Source organism: Crocodylus porosus, unplaced genomic scaffold, assembly GCF_001723895.1.
Source record: "Crocodylus porosus isolate Cpor-Errol unplaced genomic scaffold, CroPor_comp1, whole genome shotgun sequence".
NCBI classification, from domain to species: Eukaryota; Metazoa; Chordata; order Crocodylia; family Crocodylidae; genus Crocodylus; species Crocodylus porosus.
The window spans coordinates 23,898,109-23,915,446 of NW_017728949.1; the positions used below are offsets into that span (position 1 = coordinate 23,898,109).

The 17,338-nt window shown below is 40.3% G+C and overlaps 1 protein-coding gene across 2 annotated transcripts in view; it reads left to right on the forward strand.

Moving 5' to 3' along the window:
• SF3B1 (splicing factor 3b subunit 1) overlaps positions 1 to 12,345 on the forward strand; it is a 29,668-nt gene extending 17,323 nt beyond the window's left edge. For both annotated transcript variants that reach the window (XM_019554031.1, XM_019554032.1), the window contains 16 exons: positions 168 to 365; positions 480 to 581; positions 1,054 to 1,233; positions 1,807 to 1,893; positions 2,093 to 2,363; positions 3,589 to 3,734; positions 3,824 to 3,970; positions 4,119 to 4,244; positions 5,756 to 5,977; positions 6,195 to 6,377; positions 6,480 to 6,591; positions 6,683 to 6,803; positions 7,211 to 7,342; positions 9,523 to 9,795; positions 10,326 to 10,542; positions 11,859 to 12,345. In XM_019554031.1, coding sequence (XP_019409576.1) covers positions 168 to 365; positions 480 to 581; positions 1,054 to 1,233; positions 1,807 to 1,893; positions 2,093 to 2,363; positions 3,589 to 3,734; positions 3,824 to 3,970; positions 4,119 to 4,244; positions 5,756 to 5,977; positions 6,195 to 6,377; positions 6,480 to 6,591; positions 6,683 to 6,803; positions 7,211 to 7,342; positions 9,523 to 9,795; positions 10,326 to 10,542; positions 11,859 to 12,017 — 2,676 coding nt within the window. In that variant the 3' untranslated portion in view covers positions 12,018 to 12,345. The remainder of the gene's footprint in view (positions 1 to 167; positions 366 to 479; positions 582 to 1,053; positions 1,234 to 1,806; positions 1,894 to 2,092; positions 2,364 to 3,588; positions 3,735 to 3,823; positions 3,971 to 4,118; positions 4,245 to 5,755; positions 5,978 to 6,194; positions 6,378 to 6,479; positions 6,592 to 6,682; positions 6,804 to 7,210; positions 7,343 to 9,522; positions 9,796 to 10,325; positions 10,543 to 11,858) is intronic.
• The last annotated feature ends 4,993 nt before the right edge of the window (positions 12,346 to 17,338 follow it).

The window sequence follows — 17,338 nt, forward strand, 5'->3', positions numbered from 1 at the left end:
GACAATAGATGTTTGTATCAGTCCTGCTCAGCACTTTTGTGACTGTAGGTTCACTTTATTTTTAACAGACTGGGTTACAGTCTGTTAAAATACTACTCTAGATCTGTGTTCAAGTGTTTCATATCTTCCCCGTTTCATTTTGCTGTATTTTAATACGTTTCACCTAGGTTCTCCCTCCTCCGGCTGGCTATGTGCCTATTCGTACTCCAGCTCGTAAACTTACAGCAACTCCCACACCTTTGGGTGGTATGACGGGGTTCCACATGCAAACAGAAGACAGGACCATGAAGAGTGTCAATGACCAACCCTCTGGAAATCTTCCATTCCTAAAACCAGATGATATTCAGTACTTTGATAAATTGCTGGTAAATTAAATTTTACTTCTATTGTTTTAGTGTTGTTTTGATATGCTCTTATAATAGAGGGTTACAAATGGTGTACGGAAAAGCATTAGGTAATATATTTGTAATTATTCATAGGTTGATGTTGATGAATCAACTCTCAGTCCAGAAGAACAGAAAGAGAGAAAAATAATGAAATTGCTTTTGAAAATAAAGAATGGCACACCTCCCATGAGAAAGGTACAGTGATACAGACTTACTGTTTTCATTTTCAGAAATCTTAATGTGCTCCCCTTTGGTTTCAGGATTCATTTTCAGATTTACAGCCTTGTTCCTCAAAAAGCCTAGAGCAAATCCACATCCCATGTCTTTAAAGGTTTTCCTTTCTTTTCATCTATCTTTAGCTTTCTTTTTGTGTTTTATGCCTCTTTTTTTTCTGTTCTACTCTAAGATTATGTATTCATTACAGTAATTATTCTAAAATTAGTTGCATCTGGTGCATATTTTTTTACAGTTATGAGAGCTAGTTTATACTTTATTATATATCATAAGATCATTGCTTCAAATAATCTGTCAATAACAGGTTTAGCTTTATAGAAGTTAGTGGGCTTGCACCTAATTACAGCTTAATTTGTTTTATTATAGAGGAAATTTTTGTCGTTCAAGTATTGTTCCCTGTTGATTAATATGCAGTATGTTTTGGGGTTTTTAGGCTGCCTTGCGTCAGATTACTGATAAAGCTCGTGAATTTGGAGCAGGTCCACTGTTCAATCAGATTTTACCTCTGCTGATGTCACCAACGCTTGAAGATCAAGAACGTCATTTGCTTGTCAAAGTTATTGATAGAATCCTATACAAATTAGATGACTTGGTCCGACCATATGTACATAAGGTTTGTTTCAGTGAACCTTTCTTCAATACTGAATCTTTCATTTATGAATGTAGTCTCTAACCATTAATAACTGCACATATATCCGCTGTTTCCATAGAGAATGTAATGCTGTACAGAAATGGTTTTTACACTTACCCATGCCAGTTGTATTTTCAGAGTAGCTTTTTAAAGTTGTGCACAATAAACTTATCAAAATTTACAATACTTTTTAGAAGAGTTCATTTTTCTTTTCATGTTAGTGTCCTTGGCTGTGTAACTTACAAACATGTTTTATAGATGTTGGATGCATGGCTTTGGAAACAAAAGATTGCTAGTTGATTATACAGTGTCAGTGGCATTGGTGTTTACCTCAGAGGAGAAAATTACCTAGAAAATTAGCACTGGGATTAGTGTTTATGATGAATGTGGGGACAATACAGTAAGGAAAATGTAAAGTAAACCCCAAGATCCTTGAAACCCTCACATTAAAATAGCCTTTTCGTAGGAGCAAAGGTACTGAAGTAGATGTGAATATTTGAGGTAAGAACTTTTTGGGAATGTAAATGTTGATTTATTATCTGGTATCTGTTACAGATTCTTGTGGTCATTGAGCCGCTTCTGATTGATGAAGACTACTATGCTAGAGTGGAAGGCAGAGAAATTATTTCAAACTTGGCCAAGGTAATATTGCAGCAGTCTTGTTTTGGTACTAAATGAGTTAATATAACTAACACATGTAGCTGTGTAACACTTTGACATAAATAGTTTGCTCTGTAGAACTGAAAACGTAGTGATTTATATTACAGACCTACAACAAAGGAGAGAGGAACAACTAACTTTTAAGCTATACTTTAGCCATGTATTTTTCTTTGTCATTCAGGCTGCTGGTCTGGCTACAATGATCTCCACCATGCGACCTGATATTGATAACATGGATGAATATGTCCGAAATACAACAGCTCGAGCCTTTGCTGTTGTTGCCTCTGCTTTAGGCATTCCTTCCCTGTTGCCCTTTCTGAAAGCTGTATGTAAGAGCAAAAAATCCTGGCAGGCAAGGCATACTGGCATCAAGATTGTGCAACAAATTGCAATTCTTATGGGATGTGCTATCTTGCCTCATCTCAGAAGTTTGGTTGAAATTATTGAACATGGTGAGTTCAGGCTTACTCTTCTTTTTTTTTTTTTTCTTTTCTTTATGAACAAGAAAAAAAAATTATAGATTAAATTGATGATTCGGGTTCCTAAAAGTTAGGTCTAGAATTCACAGTCCAGTAGTTGATATAAGAATATTTCTCTTTCCTTTTTGTACTACCTGTTTTAGATTTTGGTCCATTGCTTGCTTTAATTGTAGTAAATTACATGTGTGAGCACCATAGCCATAAGACACGGAAGGCAATAATGTAAAAATCACTAGAGCATCTACATTTTTTTTGGACTTGATCCATTACTTTTCAAAAAGTATAACCTTTGCTATGTGGACCATATCTGACTACTTGACAAGGTTAATACCATTTTGATTCTGTAGAACCATTTGGTACTTAAGGTTTCCATTGATACAGAAGTATTGTTCTGCCTTCTCTTGATATCAAGTCTTGTAATTTTGTCATGGTACAGTTTAGAGAGAAGCCTTGGGTTTCACTTAGCATAGTGTGAAACAGTTCTAACAGGATATTAGTTGAGGGAATATATTCTGTAGCACTTTGGGTCCCATTGTTATTGACTGCATGTTTTTAGTGAAACATCTGGTCAGTCCAACAGCTGTATTGTGAATCTTTTGGGACTTCATTATTGAGGAGGTCAGAGACTGGGGAGTGGTATGTTTTATATCCACAATAGAAGTACTTAATTTGTGGTAAACAAGGCTGATATTTTCTTGGCTACTTTTTCAGTGAAATTCTGCTGATTCTCATGCAGTCAAATGTTTTGGTTCAAGGCTCTTTTCTCAAAGTGTTAAAAATAGCACAGGGTTTCTCAGGCTGTCTTGACCTCCATGTGACTTTTCTAAAATGACCTGTCTGTATATGGCTCCCAAGTGAAACCAGCATATTAGTACCTTTTGGCCTTTCCTGAAAGGCCTGAATTTTATGAGCCATTTGACACTGAAGTGACTCATCTGTTTGTGTTGGGTTAAATAGTTGTTTATTTTTTTAAATCTAGAACAAGTAATTTTCTATTCAAACAAGATAATTTCAAACTAGATAAATTGTCAGCATTTCTTATTGTGATTTCAGTTGAGATGAAATGAACTGAAGTATATTTCTATTTGGAGATATTAATCTCTTCCTGTCCCTTTTAGTACTCCCCTCATTTGTTTGTAATATACGAGCTCTGTACAGTGTTGTTAAGTTCCATTATTAATACCACTTGTATTTTCAGGTCTGGTGGATGAGCAGCAGAAAGTACGTACCATCAGTGCTTTGGCTATTGCTGCCTTGGCTGAGGCAGCTACTCCTTATGGTATTGAATCATTTGACTCTGTTCTGAAGCCCTTGTGGAAGGGTATACGTCAGCATAGAGGAAAGGTGTGTCTAAAATCTTTTTCTTTTTCTACTTGAAATTTAAATTGGTGCCGTATCTTAAACTCATTACAATATGTTATGTATTAAAATAGGGCTTGGCTGCCTTCTTGAAAGCCATTGGTTATCTTATTCCACTTATGGATGCTGAGTATGCCAACTACTATACCAGAGAAGTAATGCTGATCCTGATTAGAGAGTTTCAGTCTCCTGATGAAGAAATGAAAAAAATTGTGCTGAAGGTATGTCAGAATCATTTACGGATGGTTGTATGCTGCTTAAGATAAACCTGGTGCTGTTGTGACTTAACTTGAAATAGAACCTATTTGTCAGGATTTTTCTAAAAGGAAATGTGATCTTTACTGTCAACTTTGTTTTATTTCTTGATAGGTGGTAAAACAGTGTTGTGGTACAGATGGTGTTGAAGCAAACTATATTAAAACAGAGATTCTGCCTCCATTTTTCAAACACTTTTGGCAGCACAGAATGGCACTGGACAGAAGAAACTACAGACAGGTATTTAGTTTGAAGAAGCTTTTAAAAAATAACGTTAGTATTTGTTAGTGTATTTTTGGTGTCTTTATTTTTGAATTGGCCAATTGCCCATTGAGAATGGGGGTGGGGGAAGCAGGGATGGAGTGCTGCTACCTAACACCCCATACTGCCACTGTTCTGCCTCTTGCAGGGAGCGGGCTGTCCGGTCCTTGGCACAGCTTCAGAATCATGGTGGCACTGACATGGTGGGGAAACAGGCCTTGGGTCCCTTCCTGCCTTGGGCCAGAGCTGTTCTCCTCTTCCCACTTCAGGCAGTAGCCCCCTCTCCCCTTCCTGCTCCCCTCCCTTCCCTGTTTCCTGCCACCTCCCCTCCCTGCCAGCTGTTGGGGGTGGGGGAGTGGACCCTGGCTCCAAGGACCCATTATGGTGGTGCTCCAGTCCTCTGTTACGGCGGCACTCCAGTCCCCATCATCACTCCCTCCCCTTCGGCCCCCCAGTCCCCACTGACATGGGTGCGCTTTGCTGTCTGGCCCTGTCTGTATAGGGCACTCTGATTGGCTTCTGAGACAGCCAATCAGAGTGCAATTAAAGTGTGACAGACAGACTTGGGCTTTTACAATATTAGAATGTTCTTTAAATATATACTAAATGTGCATTCAGCCTTCTTGCATTAGCTCAAAAACAGCACATGCCATCACTTTTAATTATCCATTCAAGATAATGTATCCCCAAGTACATTACCCCCACTGTACCCCCAGAGTGGAATATTTTGGCAATAGCCTCTCCTGAGTGAGAGGCCAGAGAGAAGAATCCAAAGCCCTGTCTGCTCTTTGGCTGAGAGAGAATTTCCTAGATCAGTGGTTCTCAGCCTTTTTTGTACTAGGACCCATTTGTAAATGTTGGCCAGTCCCGATCCACAGCCCCCTGCCCCCCAAGCCCTGCTGGAGGGAGTCCCCAGCTGCCCCTGTCCTGCTTGGTTCAGCATGGTGGGTGCAGCAGCTCCAGCTCATGGATGGCAGTGGAGTGAGTCTGGCCCTGGCACAGACTGGAGGGAGGAGGAGGGGGAGGCCTGCCCTGGGCTTGAGACTCCCGTGCCACACCAGGCATCCTGGTCATGGCTCCTCCTGCCCCCAGAGCAGTGTCTCCTGGCCACTTCACCCCTGTGAGTGTGGGCACTGGCCCTGCTGCCAGTGGCCCAGCCATGCAGCTCCCTGCTGCCCCTGAAGTAACCCCCCATGCTCCTCCTTCAACCACTGGAGGGGCAGGCACCTTCTCCTTACCCTGATGCAGCCTCAGCACAACCCACTGTCTCCAGTCACCCCAAGCAGCTCCTTACAGGCTGGAATGCTGCCAGCCTGCAAGGGGAAACCCACGCTTTCCCGTGTTTTTCTGGGACTTGATTGCAAGCCTCTCACAATATTCTTGCAACCCACAGGTTGAGAAATGCTGTCCTAGAACACCTAGGTTTCAGAAATCTTTGTTTTTCTGCATGTTGTGCTTAAAGGTACATTTTTTTGTTTGTTTGTTTTCAGTTGGTTGATACCACAGTGGAGCTGGCAAACAAAGTTGGAGCAGCAGAAATTATTTCCAGGATCGTGGATGATCTGAAAGATGAAGCTGAACAATATAGAAAAATGGTTATGGAAACTATTGAGAAGATAATGGGAAATCTAGGTGCAGCAGATATTGACCATAAACTAGAAGAACAACTTATTGATGGTATCTTGTATGCCTTCCAGGAACAGACTACTGAGGTACTGGCAGAAAATGATTCTAGAAGTTAATTCAAATAGTAGACTTCCAGTCATACGGTTTAATCTATGTAATCTTTGTTTTGGGTTAAACTGTAGTAGAAGGTTGGAGTATGTAAGATAGTTGTGGAATGTTATTTTTAAGATTAATTCACTTGAATAACAAATGACTAGTGTTTTTTTGCCTTTCTAAACCTTTGTTGTTGTTGCTGTTCTTCAGGATTCTGTGATGTTGAATGGATTTGGCACAGTGGTTAATGCTCTTGGCAAACGAGTTAAACCATACTTACCCCAAATCTGCGGTACAGTGTTGTGGCGTTTGAACAATAAATCGGCCAAAGTTAGACAGCAGGCTGCTGACCTAATCTCTCGTACTGCCGTTGTCATGAAGACTTGCCAAGAGGTATTCATTTCTCTCATCCCTTTTTCCCATAGGAGATTTTTCTAAAGGCAGGAAAAATGAGAATAATGTTCACATTTATATCTTGGTTTTTTTTGTTTATAGGAAAAACTGATGGGACACTTAGGTGTTGTGTTGTATGAGTATCTGGGTGAAGAATATCCAGAAGTCTTGGGCAGCATACTAGGAGCACTTAAAGCCATTGTGAATGTAATAGGTATGTTTTGTTTTATTTTTTTTAATTCATTCAGAGGTCAAGTGATTGTAGGAGAGTGAATTTGAAGTTAACATAATTCTGTATTGAACAGGTATGCACAAGATGACACCACCAATCAAAGACCTCCTGCCAAGGCTCACACCTATCTTGAAGAACAGACACGAGAAAGTACAGGAGAACTGTATTGACCTAGTTGGACGTATCGCGGACAGGTGAACTGATTTTTACATGTGTATATATAATATATGATTTTTTTACTGCTGTATCTTTTGAAGTTCCTTAAGTTTTTGGTCATATTAAGCTTTTCACTGTAATTGATTTAAAAAAAAAGAATACAAAGTATGACCTATCAAGTATACTTTTTCATTGTCATACAGCACCACTTAAACAGTATTGAAGCTAGCAATTTAATTTGATGTCCATTGGTTCAGTTTACATTTGACACATACTGCAGCTATTTGATTTATTTATAGCTATTTAATTTAAATAATGGAAAGATATGTAAGGCTGGTCCATGTCCCTGTGCTGGTAATGTGTGTGTTTGTCCTGCAGTCTGGTTTTTAACATGAAAAAAGCTTGGTGTCACTAAAGAAATATTTGCATTTCCTATGTTATCCAGGGGAGCAGAATACGTTTCCGCAAGGGAATGGATGAGGATTTGTTTTGAACTGCTCGAATTGTTAAAAGCTCACAAAAAGGCTATCCGAAGAGCCACAGTAAACACTTTTGGCTATATTGCAAAAGCGATCGGGTAAGTGTCTTTGTCCTTATGATAATCTGAATTTGTAGTCCCTTGCTTACAAGGGTGGTGATAGCAAGTTTTATTGGGAAAATAATCATGTTTTTTGTGGGTTTTTTGCATTTAAGTTGTAGTTCTTTTTCTGTTAACATGGATGTTTTTGTATTTGGCTGTTATCTGTAGGAATCTAAGTATATTCAGTTATACTTTTGTAACGTGCACACAACTTTCAGAAGCTGGATTTGTAGCAGTTTAAACACATACAACACTTACGCTTTTATGAGTGCTTTTATCTAATACCTGATTTAATCAGCTATTAAATAAAAGTACCAAAAAGCTTTGCTGAAGCATCCAATCTATACAGATGTTGCAGAGCCAGATCAAACTAACACACTGCTTCTTCTGGTGAAGTGCTTTTTCCTCCATATCTGTCAGCAGCCAAAGCATTCTGTGGTGTAGGCCTAGCCAGTCCTCCAGGCATCCACTGCTGTATTGCTCCCCCCACCTCTCTCCATTATTTCAACTGGCTGTTCTACTATGCAGCCAGAATTCTGCTGTCTGTTTTCCTCTTGTTTGCATTTCGTAATCAATAAGTTTCCTTGCACTGCTTGTTCAGTAAAAGCTATCTTTTCAACAACCAGTTGTATCCTCACTTCTTACTCCACTGCCTTCCCCCCAGTAGTTTCCTCCAGTTTCAGTCAAGCAGGCACACTGCAGACTTTCGTTATTTGCAAGCTATTGAAGTTGGTTGAACTCATGTTTAGGAGAGAAGGGAAAGCAGAAAAGTTAAAACACTACTCCCAGCCACAGGTCACCCACCTCCTGTTAACCATGAAGCACGAGTGCAAACATTCTCCTTTACTTCCCTACTGAGAGGCATTCTGGCCTGGGTGCTCGGTGCCCTGGTATTGGTGCTACACTAGTGAACCAGGTCTCTGTCAGTGAGATTTTGAGGAGAGTTGACTTCATACTTGTGTTGGCATCATGGGTCAAACACAGATATGGTATAGCTTTGCGTTTGTTGAAAGTAGAATTAGTTATGGCCTTCTTCCTACAGTGACAGTACTATTCTAGTACAATTCTGAGTTCACAAATAGTACATAAAGGAATATGTTTTGTTTGAAAGAAATAATTTTCTTCCTGTATTTTTTTCATACAATTTTGCTATTGAAATCATAATTTTACACCCTTCTTGAGCAAAGTACTAGTAGATTTAGAGTTTTAGTAAATAATTTTTTGCTGTTTGTTTAATATTGTTAATTGAATCTACTATGACTGTTGAATGCAGTTTAAGTAAATCAGTAGTCTGCATATTGTTACAATAATTAGTTATCCATTTACAATAATTAGTTATCCAAATGTGTCAACTGCTAAAAGCAAGTGAGGCAAGCTATTATGAATCTTTATGGTTGGGGGTCCTTCTTGGGATGTAGTGTGATCCACACAATTGTGCCTCCTGGCCTGCTACACATGCATGGCAGGAGGTGCGACTGTGAGAGAGCACGTTAGATCCCACCATGTTTTATTGCTGGTACAAGGGGAGCCCAGGATCAGCTCCTGTTTAAAGCACACCAGCAAGAAGCAAGCTCCCCAACTTAGAAGCCTCCTTAGCTGAGGGGCTCCCAGCCTCAGAGGCACCCAACGCACTACTGAGACTGGGCAACACAGCTACTATGATCTTGCGGTCTCAGGGGTGCATGAAGCCTCCACTGCTGGGAGATAGCAGCTGCCACGATTTTCCCGTATTGGGGTTGCATGAAATTCCAAATGAAACTCTGCGGGGGGCTGCCAGGATCCAGAGTCAGTAGCTGCTAGCGCTGAGAATCACCTCAGCTGCATGACTCTCATCCCCAGCTGGGCACAGTGCACCCCTGTGGCTTGGAGTCCTGCTAGCTGGCAGGAGTCCTGGCCACAGGAGAAACCTGCTACACATGCAGATTAAAGCTTGATGGCAATAAGCTCTAAAATTAGTACACATCTTCAAGGTTTACATGTAATGTGTGTGTGTGTTGGTGGGGGGGGGGGGGTGTCTTAGTTATGCAACTTCCAGATCATCTTGGCCTATTAACAGATCCCTGGTTGAAGTGCATGGTCTATCCATTTGTTGACTGATGTGGTTTTATTTTATTTTATTGGCTAAGTCCATCCCCTTCAAATGAGTTGACAGAAATTTTGCATTTTCTCTCTTCCAGACCTCATGATGTACTGGCTACATTGCTAAATAACTTGAAAGTACAGGAAAGACAGAACAGAGTATGTACTACGGTAGCAATTGCTATTGTGGCTGAAACTTGCTCACCTTTCACAGTACTGCCTGCATTGATGAATGAATACAGGGTTCCAGAACTGAATGTCCAGAATGGTGTATTAAAATCTCTTTCCTTCCTGTTTGAATACATTGGCGAGATGGGAAAAGATTACATTTATGCTGTTACACCATTGCTTGAAGATGCTTTAATGGACAGGTCAGTATACTTATACTCCACTTTCATGTTCCATGTGTTTTTAAATTCAGGTCCACCCTGTGCCTAGCTCCTTAACAGCAAAAAAAAATACCCATGGACACTTACTGTTTTTTTGTTTTGTTTTGTTTTTCAAACATACCCACAGATTTATCTGTTGCAGATCAATCAGATTACATTCCTTTTATGGTAATACCACAGTAGATTAGAGGCTTATAAAAACAAGATCGTTATAGAATGTATAAACCAGGATTTACCATGTAGGAATTGTTTTTTAATCTGATTTTTTTGGTACTTAATTTGCTGTTGAGCAGAGCTTAGAGCAGTCTTTTTTTTTTTTTTTTGCCATAAAACTTGCGGAAATTGTGTTTAATTTACCTGATTTGCCCTGTAGTTTCTCTGCCTTACGCTGTTGGCAGGTGAGTGTAGCACATAAAAAAGTGTAATGATACTCTTCAAGAAGGTTTATGAATATTGATAGTAATTTGTTTTCAAATAGATTTCTGGCTAATTACACTGTGTTTTCTTTGCAGAGACCTTGTGCACAGACAAACAGCCAGTGCAGTTGTGCAGCATATGTCCCTTGGGGTATATGGATTTGGCTGTGAAGATTCTCTGAATCACTTGTTAAATTATGTGTGGCCCAATGTGTTTGAGACATCACCTCACGTCATTCAGGCAGTAATGGGAGCACTGGAGGGCCTGAGAGTTGCTATTGGGCCGTGTCGAATGTTGCAGTATTGTTTACAGGTATGTTTTAACTTTAGTCAGAGGCAGAGAATTATCCAAGGCTCAGCAGAAGGGGAGAAATCTGTTGGGGATAATGGGCATCAGATTGGATATGTTTGCATTGTATCATGAGATTGTGCTGTAATGTAATAGCTTACTTTCATTGGTACCTATGTCATAGTTCAAATGCTGTATTCAGTTCTGGGGCCTTTTGTTACCAGAAACACACAGATAATGCAGTGATTAGTGAAGTGAAGCAAAACTAATTACATGGAGGGAGGATGGAAAGGAGAAGATGGCCAATTTGAAGAAAATACATTTAGTTAAAATAACTTGACTACCACACTACTATGGGCTAATCATCTTACAAGTATTTGTAATGAGATTATTCCTATTCCTTAGTATTTAACATAGTGCAGAGAGGTATAAGAAAAAATAACAGGCTAAAATTAAGAAATGGAATTTAGTCTAAGTATCAGGAACACATTGACTGGAATTAGTATTGGACTGTGGAATAGTCTGTCATCCCTTTGTGCACTTAAGCTAGACAGTGCAAACTGTTAGGCCTAAGAAACCATATCCTGACAGAAATGGGTTTGAATATTATTAGTTGTCTTTTTATTAAAGGTCTCATTGCTGCATAATCAGATAACAAACAAACACTGCTCTGGAGGGTCATAGTCTGAAAGATGCAAAATAGATGACAAGCAGGAGATGTAAATAAACAGACAAATGAATATGGATGAAGACTTGGCTCTGTTTTATTGGTTACATGTTTATATATCTAATTAGAGATATAAGTAGGGTGAGGAATGGCAGAAAAAGGGAAGTGAGTAGGAATGAGGGAAAGTAGCAGGAAGGGAAGGGAAGGCCTCTCTTGGCTATTCTGATTTTCACCTTCAATTTGTAGGTTGACTAACTAAAGTGCTAAATAGTGGATTTAGTACCATCTCAGAGCCTAAAAATTCAACCTGTTGTATGAGGGTAGTAGAAATTTATCCCTTATATTGCACTTTGACTTGTTCCTCAAAGGAGAAGCTGAATAGCATTATTCCCTACTTTATAGATAAGGAAGACCAAAATCAGGAAGGTGATGTGACTTGCATCAGGTCACATAGCAAGTTAGCAGAGCCATCAGTAGAGCTCAGGTCTCTTCATGTCATGTGCTGTCATGCATACGGGAGTAGTTGTTTCTTTAACTTTTCTTTAAAAATAAATCAGAAATTCATTCAGTGGCATTTCACCCTGAAGGAATGATAAGGTTCTAAGGTTGCAAGGTTTAAGTACATGACTCCGGAATTAAGTTTTTTAATTTCACATTTGTTTTGTTTCCCCAGGGTTTATTTCACCCTGCCCGGAAAGTCAGAGATGTTTATTGGAAGATTTATAATTCAATCTATATTGGCTCTCAGGATGCTTTGATAGCACATTATCCACGAATCTACAATGACGAGAAAAACACCTACATTCGTTATGAACTTGACTACATCTTATAATCTTCTTGTTCATTTGTTTGTGTTCTAATGCACAGCTGTTCCACACTTAAACTTGCTTCAAATTTGGTGATGTAAAATTTTAAAATGTTGCAGGTCAGCAGTAGAGCTGGTCAGAGGAAGAGCTAGAAATCCAGTAGCATGATTTTTAAATAATCTGTCCTTGTTTTTTGATGTTAAACAGTAAAAGCCAGTAGTGACCAAGAACACAGTGATTACACAATGTACTGGAGGGATTTTGTTTTGGATTCATCTTTATGAAGATTTAGACTTCATTCCTTGTGTTTAAAGGGGATGTTTATTTGAGAAATAAACATTTGTGTATAAAATATTAATTTGTGTGTGGTTTTTGGACAGAGGGATGTGTAAATCATCAGTCTCTTTGGATTGTTAGCCTTTGTTCTTGTTAAAAAAAAAAAAAAAAAGGTGGCATAATACATTTTAACCCTCTCTTTGTCATCAGCTTTTTGAATAAATAAGAAAAAGCTACAAACTAGTTAATGTGTGTATCTTTATCACAATGTAATACAACTGAATGCTCACTAGTCATCAGTCGTCACTTGATATCTGTGGAAGCAGGTTTTTTTTAGATGCTGCTCCCTGGCAGAATGTTTCATTCAAAATTTCCTGGCTGTGAAAATTGAGATATCATTGTTTAAAACAGCCCTATACTAAGTTATCTAGGTAAAAACATGTGTTCTGTTGAAAACTGTAGTTGAACAGTGTGTTCTGTAGCCTTTGACTAGCTGCATAAGCAAGCAGTAGTTTGCAGATGTAATTTAAAGTCCCTGAAATAGTCGCTTGTATCCCTGTTGAGAGCACAACATAGAAAATAGGGTAGATGAGCACCTTATAGACTTACCAAAGTATGTAGGTGCATGTGCTCATTTCTAGCACAAACTTCTGTGGACTGAAGCTCACTTTGTCAGGTGCTGTGAGAATGTAAAAGTTGTGTAGAAGGAGAGAGAAATGTGCATACAAAAGCAGGAGGGAGATGGAGTTCAGGGGTGGAGGGGGTAGTGCTGGGAGGAGAAAACCCATCAAAACAAGGGTGTCACAAAACCTAATCCAGGTAATGGGATAAAAATCTAGAGTCCCTGTTTAAACCATACTTAACACAATCCAGTCTGTGGATAATTTCTTGTTCCACAGTTTCCATTTCAAATAGGTTTTGAATGGTTTGCTGCCTGAGAACAGCCACCCTCAGCTCAGCGATGGACTATCCAGGGAGGATAAAGTGTTCTGCTACAGGCCTTTGTATCTTTCTGCAGCTGATGTCAGATGAGTGTTCATTCATTCTGCGATTGTAGGGATTGCCCTGTCTGTCCAACGTAGACAGCAGAGGGGCAATGTAATCAGGTGATGGCATATATGGCACTGGGAGAAGTACAAGTGAATGAACCTTGGATGCTCATAATTGGGGACCTACCTAACTCACAGCAAGAGAGCAATTCTTGCAGCTTGGTCATGGCCTGAAGAACAGATTTTGTGGTCATTGTGGTGGGCCCACCCCTCAGCACTGATTGGCAAAGATGGCCCACAGGCAGGAGGGATGAGGGGAGAGGTCACCATCTTGACTGCTGGCTGCCCTTTGTGCCCCACCACCAGCCAGTGTCTTCCCTTCCAGGGTGGGCTGCAAGGCCAGATCATGGTGGCAAGTGAGGACCACTGGATCCTACTAGGGAGGCAGCATTTTATTAAGTGGGGGGGTTGTTTGTTTGTTTGTTTTTTGGTTGATTTCCTGGGAAACTGTGCCCAATGTCATTTTTCATGGTGATCACAGAGGTGGCCATTTTTTACAGTTTCTTCAAAAACTGCAAGGCTGCAATTTAAGTAGGTCAATATTTATAATCTCTTATTCAATCCAGTGATAATATGGTCTGTATTGATCTTGGATCCACTGCAAGGCCTGGTGCCTCAGTGAGACTGGAAGGTAGGTAGCATGGTGCTTCAGATATACCATTTAAGTTTGGGGGTAATAACCAGTGTGCCTCAGATGAAGTAGCTGGAGGATGTGTTGAGCAAACAGACACAATTGGAATACCCATCTTCTTTGAGCTCCCACTGTAGGGGAAGACAAATAATTGTTGTTTTTTTTTTTTTAAAGTGCCCCACAACATACATACCCTAGTAACCAAGAAAAAAGGAAGAGAGACAACATGTTGTCAAATGGAAAATGACATAAAATGTGGTGTGATGTCACCATTTGACCTAGGAAAAAATGAAATACAGAAGTTAAGAAGGTGGATTGTGGTTCAAACAGAAAAGATGTGTTGTGGTTGGCCAAGATGTATTGGTATATTGTGCATTGCCCAAGGTGTATTGTGGTTCAAACAGAAAACAAGGCTCACTCTTCTGACGTCAGTTTAACTGAACCACTATAGTTATGATAGACTAGAAAAGACAATGTCAGTACCTGGAACAATTTGGCAGAAAATTGGAACACACTTCACTGAGTCTTCATGAATTCCTGCCTTACCTCTTCATAAATCATTTTAATGAATACAAATGTTCTTTTAGGAGCAAAATCCAGCTTCCTCTCCTAAAAAGGAGGAAAAGGGGAGAGATCCTTCAGTAACTAAAAATTAAGCACTTGTATTATGCTCTTCTAGTATTACATTTTTACTATCTAGCTGATAAATGTGAAAGGAAACTCTTTCACCAAACAGGGTTGAAACCAATTACTGATCGATAAGGAACCTCTTAAATTTTTAATTAACACCACCAAAAGATACTGCCTCCCAGAAGAAAAATAAGTAATGGAATATCATAAAATACTCCTTGTGTAAAGGATTCCATAAGGACAAAATTAAGGCTGTTGTACATCATCTCCAAACATGGGAGCAAAGATTTTGGGCAGGATGTCTGCCTATGTCCCTTAACAGAAATACTAGACTTTTTTGAGGCATTATTAATTTTACCACTTCAGTTGCACACAGATAACACTGCTGCTTCCCAATTAAGTTCATGGTTGAATGTTGCATATGTGCTGGGAAAAAGGCCCAATTGCCTTTTTTTCCAGCACAAAAAGTGAAATACAGGCATTCCAGCCATTTGTGGTGGGGAAAAAGCTAGTGATTTTGCCAGAAGCTGTTTGCTCTTCAAGTAGCGACTTTGTGGGTTTTTTTCTGCTATGTGTAATGCCTGTCCAGTTACAGATGTTGCAGTGGACATCTCTAGAACATCAGGGGAGGAAAAACGGTGGGTGGTTCCCTGATAGCCTGCCCACTGATGACCTACCCATGAGAGACCTGCAGGACCAATGCTTGATCCTTCTCCAGTTTCCCCCGGACTGTTCAAACACCGGTGCTAATTCCTCCTGCCCTCTGAACAGCACTGGGGACCCCCAGTATTGTTAAAAAAGATGGCATTTATATTTGTGTGTGTGTGTGTGGTTTTTTCCAGGTCAAATTAGCCAAATCGGTTCCAAATCGTATTGATTGAGCAGAACTCAATCATACCAAAAACCATATTGATTGAGTAGGCAGAACTCAATCATTCTAAACACCATGTATGGTGCTACAACCAGAGAGTATCTTCCACCCCAGGCTCTCACCCTGGGACTTCAGATCCTCCCAAATCCATTGGCAGACATCCTATATGTAGGCCCAAACCCAGAGGTTTTGGGATTTGGATGTCCTCACTCGATCTGAGCCAAAAGGCTGGCAGATGGAGACACCCACGGATTCTTTCACGCTACCCCTAACTTTACCATCCCCTCCCCCAACCTGCCTGTTTTGCCAAACAGTGGAGTGGGGGGCACAGAGTGAGGAGAGAGGTGGGTTTATGGTTAGAGAATTACCTTGCAGGTACCCACAGGATCTCTAGTAAGAGAGCTGGAGTTCTGGCACCAGGACTGTTAGGGATTGTAGGGACAAGGAGAGCAGTTTTCTTCATTCCTGCGGTGCCCAGGGCTCTTGCTGCCAGCTGTTGCTTTTTGGCAGTTGCCAGCTGCTCACTGAGAACCTGCCCCCCTCTCTGGCAAGGGAGAGTGCAGGCTGGTAATGTCTGGGCTCTCCTGGGTGGTGGGGAGGAGGAGGCAAAGAGCACCCCACCATTGCCCCCTGGCTAGAAAGCTCATCTCTGAGGCAGCTTGTAGCTCTTTAGCCAGGGGTCTGGAAGCCCAGTACACTCTCCTCGCCATATTTTCATAGCACTGCAAGTTACCACACTGGCTGTACCCCAAAGCAGCATTGTGAAGCATCTGTTATTCCTATTTCATCCCAAGTAACTTTTTAATATGTTTTTGCTTGATTTGTAGTGCTATAACATAATGCATCAGCTGTCCACTCCATTTTTATAGTACTTTAGAGTTATTTAAAGCGTTATAAATGCTATGTTGGTCCATGTCCTTGTTTAGACCAGTGGGTTATACGACCACAAGGATCTTGGAAATGCAATTACTGTCCTAAGGGCAAGATTAAAGTTTCTAGAAAAGTTTCTAGTTTTGGGGGTGGTCTAAAACCTCAACATTTGTAAAGTCAAATGTAACAATTGTACTATACAGACTCTTTATTGCTGCTATACTTTTTATTCATATGATAAATATAAGACGGGACATGTAAACATTTGATTTCAAATGGCAGGTCACCAGCACTGATTCGCACAAAACCCTGAGTCTGACATCTCACCAAAGTTTTCAACTTGTTTGATATTATTTACTTTTTTAGCTTCTATATTTGCTACAGCTGCATGATTATGGTAACAGTACTGGATTTTGTCAGAGTAACTACAGCTGACCCTGGAATTTTGGTTATGGTCAGTTTTTGCCAGTTGGGTACATTTTGAGCATGGCATTTTAGTTATGTGACAAATCACCCGCAGCAAGAGATACACAGCTAAATCTCTGAGCCTGCAGCTCAGCATAGTGGATATAGGTTTTTTCAAGAAGAATGTTGTGAACTACGACGTCTTCTCTCTTATGTTACAGGTGTATAAAGTCATGCAGTTATGGTGGCAAGTAGGACAACCTGAACCAGTGCATAGCCCCCTGGAAACAGAAGGAAGGTATAAAAAGCTGTTCTTCCCAGCACTTAAATCAGTGGAATATTTGTCAACAAGTTACATAAGAGCATGACTGTAGTCTCCCATGCTGTTCACCTGTGCATCAAGTCCATAGGGTCTTTTCTGGTTTTTGCCGTTGCTTTAGGGAAAATGCAGGTTTGTTAATGCGTTGGACCTTGGTCGGTTTCCCAGGGAATCGCTCCTGCCACGTCTTTACTGGAAAATTATTTTAATTGGGAGGAAGATGGTCTATCCCATCCCTCCTGGTGCCTTCCTTCAGTCATCCCAGTTGTCCTTCCTGCTTGAGGCTCCACCTCCCC